We start from the raw sequence: 12,858 nt of genomic DNA, 5'->3' as shown, positions 1-12,858 counted from the left end.
ATCTTAAATGAACCATTATGTAGCTAGACTACTATAAAATCAGTCAGTAGTGTAATATTTAAGGAAAAGACTTGCAATTTACAAGTTGTTTAAATCTCAGTCCTACTGCTTTATTGCCTTTCAGTTTACAGCATTTATCTTGCATTTCTGTAGTATAAATGCATTTTGTTAAACATATTTTGTTTAAAGTGGTAGTTGTAAGGCAGTTGTAAATAACTTTGGATGAAATGTCACCTAAATGGAAAATAAATGATGTAATGATATGACTTTAGCTGGGGCAGCAGGTTGCACAGTGGTTACAATTGTCATACATAAACGGGTAAATTATTGTATCTTAGGATACAATTTATTATTATTATTATTATTATTATTATTATTATTATTTATTTTATCACCTTTACAAAAATGCATTTTAAATTTACTTAAGTAACAAATTACTAACTCTGTCCTATCTTCCCGTTGAGCACTACCTCGCTGCATAAGACCTGAGGAGGCTGGCCAGTGGTGACAGACGAATCCCATGCTGATAGAGGATAATGTCCATCTGCCGTGACGATCGAGACGTTCCATGCCGAGTCGGGGATCCAAGATGCCATTCACCAACATTATAATTACTTGTTAAACACTGGCTTACAAATTGTTATTTTCTAGAATGCCCAGGAGGGGTGGGTTACCACTGGCCCGTGGACCCCCAGAGGTTTTTTCTCCCTCAACTTTCAGTTGGGAGTTTTTGTTCCTTTCCCCGGTGGCCAGTAAGTATACTTATAGCTCTATTATAAGTTCTTTATTATGGTAGCCATTAGTTGACCATTTTCTTTGTTTGTATCTGTTTTTTTTGCCTTATGTCTGTGTTAAAGCGCTCTGTGTCACTGCGTGAGAAGAGCGCTCTATAAAAAATAAAATAATAATAATAATAATAACAAACATAAAATTGCATATACCCATCTCAGATGGAAACTGAAGCATTAATAATGCTGTAAATTGATATGATAATAGGAAATTTAAGCAGCTTTTTTCATATGGGGAACAGGAGAAATGGATTTAGTTTAGACAGACCAACAGATCACTACCACACTTCTGTAGTTTTTCTACAGTCTCTATATTTTTACTGACCACAACCACAATTCTGTAGTTCTGCAGAGTCTCTGTATTTTGATCATTTTCTTTCTGCCTTTTTTGAGTATCATATTTTGGTCTGGTGTTCATATAAATAAATCCAGCATTTAATTTTAAAAAAAAACCTGAGTCCAGTCTTCATCCTAGGTGAAAAATCAGTGAAATGTTACATAAATCACTCCAGCAAGTGAAAGGATCAGCATTAAAACTAAACCAGAAGCCCCAATGATTACCTTATTTCTCTCCCTATCAGTCTTTATGGGATCTCAAAATGAAATCAAGAGTAATTTAATTAGGGCTAACTTACTTTTTTTATGTTTTATGTCCCAAATTTAGAAAAAAAGGAGGATTTAGCAGCAATAACTCTCTGAATGATATTAGCAGGCAGTAGGTAGACATCAAAACTAATGAGATGGGCATAATATTAAGTTTTAACTGGTTTGATTAAGACATGATATTAACTTTCATTGCTGTCCTGATGATACTCAGCTTTATGTATCCTAGTAGGGCCTAATGAGCCCTGACTTGTTTTGTCTTCATTTAATTTCTTTATTCAATCTCAACAGAGGATAAACTATACCTTTAACTATAAGCTATACCTTTAACTCTAAATGGAGGGAAAAATTACATACTTTTGGTAGGTGAGGACAGTAAACATGTGCTCTAAATTTTTAATTCTTTGACTGTATTAGAAGTCTGAATATATTATTTGATACTAATGTACCCTTTGGCTCTAATTTTGCTGCATTATTTAGGTCTTTCTTCCTCCTGTTGAGAAACATATTCTCCATACAAGATGTCAAAAAGCTGGACTGCTCCTTTTCTTCCAGCAGAACTGACAACTGCAGTGCTTTGTTAATGGGCTTTTCACATTACAGCCCAAATCACCTACATATCATTCAGAATTCTGCTACTAGGATTGTCACTAGAACCAGGAACTATGACCATATAAACAATGGTTCTGATGTCATTACACTGCTTCAAGTTAATTTCAGAAAAGATTCTAAAATTCTCCTCTTAAGAAATAAGGCAGCTAACGGCCTTGTTCCAGCATGCGTCAGTGACATTTTTAATGCTCACATTCAAAAATCTTTTTTTAAACAATTTGTAGAGGCTGGAAATCTAATGTGCCTACAATTAATAAGATGTCAGTAAGAGGGCATGCCTTACATTTATTCATTTAGCTGACACTTTTCTCCAAAGCAGCTCACAATTATTTTCGCTTTTATATAGCTAGATAATTTTTACTGGATATTTTACTGGAGCAATTTGGGGTAAGTATCTTGCTCAAGACTACTACAACTACAGCTAGGATTCAAACCTGGTATCTTTGAGCCCAAAGGGGACCATGAACCATTACAATGCCAGGTGCCTTTTCCCACATAGCACCAAAACTCGCACCAAAACTCCGGTCTAGTGTACCGTGTAGTATCAGAAATGTCTTTTCAGTTTCAGCCTTTAAATCTAGACTTAAAACTTGCTTCTTGACCTTGCTGCATTCATGCTTGTTACCTAAGAACATAATAAAGCTATAGCTGTTGTCATGTTGGTGGTAGCTACTCCCTTTCCTTTCTGACTTGTCTTGATGCCCTGTGGTGGTATCATAGCCACTGATTACACAGAATGCCACAATTTGCCTGACGTGGACCTACTTTTGATACATTTCACCACATCAGTACTCGGGGGTTACAAAATTTCCAGTAATTTTTAAATTGAGTCAACAGTGAACCTGCTGGTACATTGTATTACTGGTGCCCTCCAGTGGAAAAAAAAAATAGTTTGCATGCACGCAATGTAGGACTCGGAAAGGGCAAGATAGCGGCACGTGCAGATGCAGCAGCTCGGCTCTCCCTCAGTACAACAGTAGCTATCAGAACACATGACCGATCTCAGTTACTTTACAGTTACTTTCATTCTGAGGGCATTCCGTATTTACTTACTTATTTATTTATTTATTTATTTATTTATTTTAAGTGTTCTTTCTTTCTGCTGCTGTTGTTCTGAGGGCTGCCACACAAAATTTTGTTCATAGAATGACAATAAAGTAACTCATCACCTCATCATGTGCGGAACAATAAAGCATGAAATATAAATAAATAAGAAAAGTCTGGCCCTTTGGCTGCTGGCAGACACAATGTCATGCAAAGGTCAAATTTAACTCCAGCAGTACTCCCAGAGTAGCATTTATTATTTATGATCACAGTCAGATGGTGCAATTGGTGAAGTGTTTTTTAATAATAATAATTCAATTCAGTTTATTTTTACTGAACATTCTATTCACCAGTGTGACAAAATACTGAATAAAGTTATTGGGAATGATCCAATGTTACAGGCTGTGATAAGCAACTGTTACTGTAGAGTAATCCAACTGGCTTCTGAGAAGAGGAAGACAGAAGGAAGGAAAGAAAATAAATCTGTGGGGTCGCAGTAACAGTGTTTACCCACCCAGTTTCAAATTTCACATATCCCAAATTGAAAACAGTTAAGTGCTTGGCACTGTTTGATGTGGTATACATCATGCTAATAGTAATTGCGTTCTTTATATTTACCTTTTCCGATTGTTCACAAAATCAATTAACAGAAAAAACCAGCTGGAATCCCATGAGATCTTAGTTCTTTTATGAAGGCTATTGGTCATCAAACCCATGTCCTCTTGCACCACCCTGCACTATTTTTCACAACACTATCCCTCTCAGAGGTGTTTTATTTTATATTCTTATAATAAATGAATGTATTGTAAAATACATTGAGAGAGACCCATTTCAGCAATTATAATGCATTTGATATTCATAACTGACATGGAGATTGCAATAAATAACAGTATTATGCTAAATTTTAGATTTATTAGAAAACTTTATGAATTTATTTAAACACTCAAGATGAAAAACTGAGATAAGAATGTCTAATAGACATTTTAAAAGATATTTAATTTTTTATTTATTTATTTACTATCTAATTTATTTAATTTTATCTTATTTTCCAAATCCAGGACATGAGCGGCTGAAATGCTTTGGTGTAATTTAATCACAAGTTTCCTTCCGCTTCTGCAGGTGAAATTAAAATGAAAAGCTTTATATGAAATAATTAAAACAATACAGAATCATAGATCATGGTTCATGACCAAGATGAGGAAAAAATGTGAAAGCAATTGTAGAAAAAATTTCTCTCCACTCGGAACCTAGACACACGCAGGACAATTGAATTTACTTGCCAGACAATGTTCAGGAAGAACACGCAGGACAAAGACATTAAACAGGAAAAGACCCGAGACAGACTAAAACCCTTTTCAGAAGCAACGGTATTAACGGGAGAGACCCAGTCATCCAGGTGTCTCCACAATTAGTCCTTGGTACCTTCTTTTATTTGCAAAACTTATACATAATTCATTTCAGGATGTAAAAACAAGCGTATTTAGTAACTTTCCACTTCTTGGTTTTCTGAACTTTTCTTATTTGGTTTCTGCTCTTATGTGTAAGCGGGAGCAGCTAATACACACCTCATACTGATCTTATTTCATGTCCTATCTTACACATACAGGCACCACCTCGCCCTGCTCATCTTTGGTCACTTCTGGGTGTCAGAACGAGCTTGTTTGTTAGTACTTGTCTTACTTGGTTAAGTCACAATGCATTCTAAGCACACATTCTAATTTTAAACATTTACAGTCATCACAGCATACATTTAGGTCATGTTTAGATCAAATTTAACACCACACAATTAACCTAATGTATGTTAAAATGTACCATAAATGAATGATTTTGAGGAAAAAACTTAAATGATATCCACAACTCACCAGTTTAGTTCATAACATTCCCAATCAAACTGTAGCATGTCTGCAGCTGGCTGCTTTCATTTAAATGCTCCAAGCTGGACATGAGATAATGGGGGTGTGGTGGCACTGTGGGCTTGGCTGGGACCTACTCTCTGGTGAGTCTGGGGTTTGAGTCCTCCTTGGGGTGCCTTGTGATGGACTGGTGTCTCATCCTGGGTGTGTCCCTTCCCCCTCCAGCCTTGTACCCTGTGTTGCTAGGTTAGGCTCCGGCTCGTCGCGACCCCACTTGGGACAAGCGCTTTTAGATAGTGTGTGTGTGTGTGTGTGTGTGTGTGTGTGTGTGTGTGTGTGCTGCACATGAGATTAAATAGATCTTGTGTGCAGTGTTACTGCAACTCTTTTCATTTTTGTAACCAACATTAAGAAAGTGTTCTTTAAATTATTTCAAAAGAAGATGGTCTGTTTAATTTTGTAAAACAAAATGCATTTGTGATGGAAAAGGCACTTTTGAAGTCAACATTGTCTAATTCATTTTCTCAGAATTAAATTAAATTTAATTCAAGTTATCAGCAACATCAGATGTAACGTGGAGGTGGGCAGAAGCACGGAGTTTTCCTACAGTGAAAACAGTGCAGGATCAAACTAAAGAGAGAAAACAAGAAACATAATTTTGGAAAAGAACAGCTGGGTGCTTAGACTGACAGAGTAGATCCACTATAGCCAAGTTGGCACTGTACAAGACTCTACAAGATGTGTCACCATCAGTTCTGCTTCAGCGGTGTTCTTTATCAATGAATGCTAAATCAGTGAGCAGAGAAACAAACAGGTATTGGCAGACAGGGTAATTTGCTGTTCTTGCGGGGCATGCATCATAGAGTTCATCATGGTGCCCTCCCTCTACAACCAGCTTTAGCTTCAAGTCATCAAAGGCAGTGAAGATGTCTTCTGGATGGTCCCTATGGAAGTCCAAAATGAGGGAAAGGATACACAGTGTCATCTGCCAGTACACAGAACTGCTTCTCGGGGCCATATCTTTCCCAGTATATGAGTTAGTACAGTCTACTTCAGTGTGGTTTACTGACCAAGGGGGACTCTTGCATGTGTTCCAGGGACATCAGCCTTTATGGGATGAAGAGCTGAGGCTATCATGGAGATGTGTAGAATAGAAGAGCTAACAGGTTTCAGTGGAGATGCATGGAATGTATTGTCAGGGAATTCAATTCAACTTATTTTTATAGAGCGCTCTTTTCACGCAGTGACACAGACCGCTTGAACACAGGCATAAGGCAAAGAAACAAAGAACACAGCTGATTACAGACTAGCATAATACATTATCAATGCTTTTATAAAGCTATAAGTATGCCTATTGACCACGAAGGAAAGGAATAAAAAACTCCCAGCTTAAAGTTGAGGGAAAAGAAAAAAAGCCTCTGGGGGTCCAAGTGCCAGTGGCTGCCCACCCCTCCTGGGCATTCGAGATTAAATAAAACTTCTAAATCAGTTTAGGGGTAATAACATTGTTCCTGTATGGTAGCTTTAGTTCCCAGTTCAGCAAGGTACATGTCATCCATCATGGCGGTTGCTCATCATCTTCAGTCAGCATGGGGTGTGTCTGTAACCGCTAGCCATCTTATTGTACGAAAACAGTGTTCAACAAGAAGAAACTGTTAGTAATTTATAACTTAAAGAAATTAGTTGAATACATTTTGATACAGAGGTGGGAAGAGCAGAAACACAGCCAAGTGGAATTACATTTCTTAGTGATTTGCCCGAGTGAACATGTAAATCTTTAGTCTGGATTTAAAGACTGAGACAAATGGGGCATTTCTGACAGTAACGGTAGACTATTCCAGAGTTTAGATACTCTATAGCTAAAGGTGCACCCTCCTACTGAGGTCTTATTGATCACAGAGGTAAGTCTGAGCATGCCATGTACTGCCTTAAAGGTCAGAAGTAGGATTTTAAAAGTAACTCTAAGTGTAACCAGAAGCCAATGCAGCGAATTCAATTAGCGCTTAACACTGTTCAGCAAATAAAAGTAATGAAGTTTTATTTAGCATTCAAACCAGTGCTGGGGAGGCAGGGCTCCCTGAAAAAAGAAACTATACACTCCTTAAATACAATTAGAATGGGTGGAAGCTACTGACAATTTCTTATTAGTCAGCTCATATGTTTACATAACATGAATTTAGTTTTTGAAACAAGGCTGATGATGCTGAGGATGAGGACATGGCACGTTTCTGAGGACAGAAGGAAGACAAACATTAAAACACAAACATTAAAACATATGGGACAGGAACACAGGGTAAAAGACAAGATGGCGCCAGATCATCTGGTAATGGGAGGGCACAGTGGCCGTGTGTGTGTGTGTGTGTGTGTGTGTGTGTGTGTGTGTGTGTGTGTGTGTGAGACCGCCGTAGCCAGCAGCATAAATTATTCTATCATACTATGACAAACTGATAATTAGGCAGAAATTGCAGATGACAACTGGATTTATCCTTTTCTTTGTCTTTCTATAGTATCTTCTAGGGTATAGCATAAAGTCTCATGGTTGAGACAGTCTACCTACTAGTTACATTGTAAATGATAATGCAGCAGGAGGCAGCTCTTAGGAAAGTACTTTAGTGGTGCCTGTTTTGGCATCTTTCCTTGAACCAATGGTACTGGTCGACAGAAAGTTGTTAACAACTGATCTCATTGTGGGCTCTCAGAATGTTTCCAAAACAAGCTGAAGGGTTTTACTCGGCCCAGGATGGCCAGAACTTGGTGAATCATAGATACACTATAACAGCCGAGATATCAAAGAGAAAGGGACATAATGTTTATCTGGGATTTGTTTACCTGATCCTGGTTCTTGTGTTTGTGTCTGTGCATCCTTGATGCCATCCAGTAGTGTCCATTGAAGCAATAAGTGGCTCGGATGGTAGTGCTGGCAAATGCTTGTGACCTGAATGAGTAATCTTTTAGATATATGATTCCTCGCCTTTTGTTCTGGCTTAGAGTATGGACACTCCCTACCCTGTGGAGACCTAGTACCCAGCAATAAATGTATTACACAGCTCCAGGGGCAATAAGGTAAAAGTTCTGAAGCCTTGAATTTGCTGAACACCTCTGTAATATTCTGATGTTTATGGGGACTGTGATGCTGAGATTTTCTATAGAAGTAACAAGACACAGCACGTTAAGACCAAATTTTGGTCCTTATTGTCCCAAGAAGTCAATTCACTTGTACTCCAGGAGCATAGAGGATCATGTGCAACCAGCATCAGATAACTCAGAATGCCTAGATTATGCATCAATTTAATAAAAAAAAAAATACCACAGAATGAAACAACCTGATTTGTAAAGTTATAGAGGCTATAAAATACTTGACTGAGCTGGACCCCACTATTAAAGAGGTACTCCCCAAGACTTAAAACCCCATTTCCAAAAAAGTTGGGAAAGTATGTAAAATGCAAATAGAAACAGAAAGTAGTGATTTTGTAAATGCTCTTTTTTACCCATATTTAACTGAAAACAGTACAAAGACAAGATATTTAATGTTTTTCGAAAAAAAAAAAAAAAGGAAATATAAGCTAATTATGATTTTGATACCTGCAACATGTTTTGTCTGCAAAATGTTGCCAGAGTGATGAGTTTTGACTTTTATCTTTCAAATTATGCTTTATATAAAATGGTTTGCTGAGTGTGGTGGCACTGTGGGCTTGGCTGGGACCTACTCTCTGGCGAGTCTGGGGTTTGAGTCCTGATTGGGGTGCCTTGTAATGGACTGGTGTCCTGTCCGGGATGTTTCCCTTCCCTCTCCAGCCTTGTTCCCTGTGTTACCAGGTTAGGCTTTGGTTCACCGCAACCCCACTTGGGACAAGTGGTTTCAGGCTGTGTGTGTGTGTAAAATGGTTTCCAACAGACTTTCTTGAAAAGGTATGACAGGTATCTATAATTCTGAATGGGGATATAAGAATTTAGTCTAATGTATTTATGATTTGACTATGCTTGTATAATGCTATGCTTGAACTGTTTTTTTTTGCGCTTCTTTGTTAATTTGTGGAAGGCACTGTGGCACTGCAGATAATGCCAGTGCTTCGCAGCTCTGGAGCTGCTTGGTGAGTTTGTATTCTCTCCTTGTGTTTGCAACTGAAAAGGTACACACAAAAGTAAGTGTTGTTGACTTCAGCCTGACTCATAGCATGCTTTACGTGGTAAGGCAGGGGACAGAAGTGGTTTACCATTGTTTTCTTCCACACCTATCTTTCGGTTCTGTAAGGGGGAGAAGATAAACTTTCACATCCTAAGATGCAACTGAACATACACCTGAGCAAGCAGCTCATTCAAAGTTATACCTGAACCAGCAGCTCAGGAGCTGCGAGGCACCAGCATTATGTGCTGTGCAACTGTGCTGCATGAGGATATAGATGAACAGATAAAACATCTGTATCCATTACAGATACCCATCTTATCTGTCTGATTTTCATCTAAATTTAATCTCATGTATGGTGTTAAATTTGATCCAAATGTGACCTAAATGTATGGTTTGATTATACATGTTTAAAAATTAAAATGTAAACTTAGAATGCCTTGTGACTTAACTAAGTAGGACAAGTACTAAGAAATAAGCTTGTTGTGACACCCAGAAATGACCAAACATGTGCAGGGTGAGGTGGTGCCTGTATGAGTAAGATATGATGTACGATGAGGTCAGCGAGGTCAGCAAGTGGTGCGGTGTTAGCTGCTTCTGCTTTCACAAAAAGAGCAGAAACCAAAAAAGAAGAACGTTCCAAGAACCAAGAAGTGGAAAAGTTACTAACATGCCTGTTTTTACACCCTGTAATGAATTATGTATGAGCTTGGCAAACAAAAACAGGCAATCGAGAGTGATCGGAGAGACACCCAATTACCAGGGCTCGCCCATCGGCCAATGTTGTCATAAAAAGTATTTGTATGTGTCTGAGTGTACTTCTTTCAGTGTCTCCTACGGCTGAACAAGAAAAATTTATTTCACAAATAACATATCAGGAAATAGATCAACAAACTTTTTCTTGAAAGTTCCATTATGTTTTCTGACACAAAGGGATCAAACACACACACACACACACACACACATTTTCAGAACCGCTTGCCCCATACGGGGTCGCAGGGAACCAGAGCCTACCCGGTAACACAGGGCGTAAGGCCAAAGGGGGAGGGGACACACTCAGGACGGGACGCCAGTCCGCCGCAAGGCACCCCAAGCAGGACTCAAACCCCAGACCCACCAGAGAGCAGGACTGTGGTCCAACCCACTGCGCCACCGCACCCCCGGGATCAAAAACATGGACAGTCAATTCTCTTGACAGCCCCTTAGAAAAGCTTGATGGAGTAGGGGAGTGGTTTTTGGTGGTCTGCTCTTACTCTACACACCTTCTGGACTCTCCTATACCTTCCCTAGGTTGGCAGTAACATGGAAGAAGGATGATGGCCTGTTCCACTGGATGCAGATAATGCCATCTACAGGGAGTCCCAGGATGATCTCCCGAGCAAAGGGAAGCCGCTTAGGAAATTTACTGACGTCCTCCTGATTCCTCCAGTGAAAACAGATGGTGCTCTTAACCATCTGAATCCCCATAGCCAAACTCCTTGCTGTGGTTGCCACCTTTTGTTGTCCAAGGGAGCTGTCAACATCTTCAGATGGACCCTACATGAAGCTATATAACAAAAACATTCCAAGAATAAAATCTTCATCATCCTATGAGGACAGTCGACAAGTCTCTCGAACCCTACCCAAAATAAATTAAAGGTTTTGATGAGGCAGGGCTTCCCCTGTGACAGTGAAGGTAGTTTTATGTTCAGTGTTCATAAGTTACATTTAAAACCAAATTAAAATAAATAGCAAGTAAATTCACAGAATGTGTACTTAAATAGAGTAATATTCATGTTAGAGACAGCTGCATGCATCTGGCTGTATCCATCCTTGCACACAGCATGATCTGAGGCTTGTGTTGTTGTTCATGTGTTTTGGACAGAGGGATTGCAAGGCACATCGCACAGCTGGATTGTGAATAACACTGTTCAGCACAGCAATAAAATTGCCTGGCCGCCGCACCCCCCCACACACACACACAAAACAGAGCCCACAAATGCTAAATAATTGGTGTTTTATGTGACATTGTCCTTACACTAACACAGATGAACATTTATATACAGTGTAAAACCTTTTTTTTTATTAATGCTAAACAGATAATTCACCAAAATAAAATAAAATTAACCTAATGGAAAATGACTCCTCAGTATCCTAAAAAACAGCGCATAACTTATTATTAAACATATTTCATTTCCTTAACCTAGTAAGGTAGTAAAGTTGTGAATGGATTTAACTGGATAAGATAAAGCTATGACTGACAGCCATCAATGGCCAATGAAATCCACAGAAAAAGTGGATTTCATTAAATGATGAAATTTTGCTATTGCTTTGGAGTAAACTGACTTGATTAGTTTTAAGGAAAATTAAAACTTTAAATGTGAAATATTGAAAAAATGGTGACAGAAAAGTAACATAGCAAAAGAACTATTCTTTCTTTAACACTATACTTCAAAATTGTTGCCAAAAACTTCAAAAAGTTCAGTTTCTTCAGAAATGCACTTGTTTTTGGCTACAAATTTAACATAACCCTAAAATTAAAGAGTCCTTGGATATGCATCATCCTTAAGGTAGGCTACAAGGTTGTACTGGAGCTCTTAGTCCTTTATGTTACAAAGGAGTGGTAACCAATTAAATATTTGTGCAGTGATTGGTTCAGTTCAAGGACTTGACCCACTCATAGACTGTAGAGTCTCAGTGTTTTGTCATATTTGCACCCCCAAAATGCATGGAAGAATGCACTGGCAAACCACAGAAGTGCTTCCATGAGTCACACTTGACTTGATGGTTCATCCCTGCATCATTAGACTAGTAACACCTTTTGAACACTTTAAGTGTGCACAAGATGTTCTGCTAAATTTCTTCTGCAGTACTAACTAACCTACAAACTGACTGAGCTGACCGCAGAAAAATAACTTTAATCTTGACATGCCCTTAAAACGTACAGAAATAAATTGCACTGTAATGGATAACACATTAACTAAAAATATCCCTGTACAGTAGGAATATGCACATAGCAATTCTGATAGCTGAGTTAATTTAATAATAATAGGAATTCTTGAAGCGCAACGAAAATTAGGTTCGGCGCGTCACTGCAAGGTGCAGTCTGGGTTAATTCTGATCATCACTCGCACAAAGACAGAATACTTTTTACGTGTAACAACACCGACAGCAATATTAGGTTGAATTGCACCACGGTCCGAATAGTAGAGAATAAGCTCTTCTCTTCTCTTCTCCTTCCTGTCCTCTGCAGTACGGCTGAGCCTTGAACGCAGGCGCTGGCGCCCTGCCCCGCACCGCCTCTGCCCAGGTGCCGTCATTCTCCTCCCACCGCTCGTCGACGCGATACTAGGTGACCCGCTTGGAGGGGAGGCTGCTGCAGTGTCCCTGCGTTCTTCCCGCTCCTTCCTTCCTCTCTCGTTCCCGCTATGCGTGCTGCCGGTCCCCGGTCTTCCGAACGAGGCCCCCGAACGACGCCTGCTTGTCCAGGGATGCTGCTGCTCGTCTTGTCCGGACTCCTCCTGCTGCTGCTGCCGCCTTCCGTCGCGGCTCAGAACGGTAAGAATCGCATCCTGAACGGTTACAGCGCGATCACGGCAAGGTTAGCGCGTGCTTTGCACCCGAGCACCGCGGGACCGGATCATCGAGCGACGCGAGGCTCTTGCTTTCATGGGTTAGATTTCTTAATCTTCATGTGCCCTCACAGGAAGTGCTTCATAACCGAGATGTAAAGAAAACCTCCTGCCAACGCCGGCTTGCATTAAGAATTACTCCGCTGTCTGCATATGTGTCACATGTTGACCGTTTTACCGCCGTTTACACTCACTGTTCTCCGTTTTAACGCATAGACGTGAAT

General features: G+C 39.5%; 1 protein-coding gene across 2 annotated transcripts in view; it reads left to right on the top strand.

The window, feature by feature from the left end:
- Positions 1-12,108: 12,108 nt before the first annotated feature.
- The window catches only part of LOC108930155 (neuroplastin-like), a 50,938-nt gene continuing 50,188 nt past the window's right edge, over positions 12,109-12,858 (top strand). For both annotated transcript variants that reach the window (XM_018745264.2, XM_018745263.2), the window contains exon 1: positions 12,109-12,560. In XM_018745264.2, the coding sequence (XP_018600780.1) occupies positions 12,431-12,560 (130 nt within the window). In that variant the 5' untranslated portion in view covers positions 12,109-12,430. The remainder of the gene's footprint in view (positions 12,561-12,858) is intronic.

The sequence above is a fragment of the Scleropages formosus genome, chromosome 5 (assembly GCF_900964775.1).
Source record: "Scleropages formosus chromosome 5, fSclFor1.1, whole genome shotgun sequence".
Taxonomy (NCBI): Eukaryota; Metazoa; Chordata; class Actinopteri; order Osteoglossiformes; family Osteoglossidae; genus Scleropages; species Scleropages formosus.
Note: the sequence above shows the minus strand (reverse complement) of the source record. Positions and strands in the feature narration are given on the sequence as shown.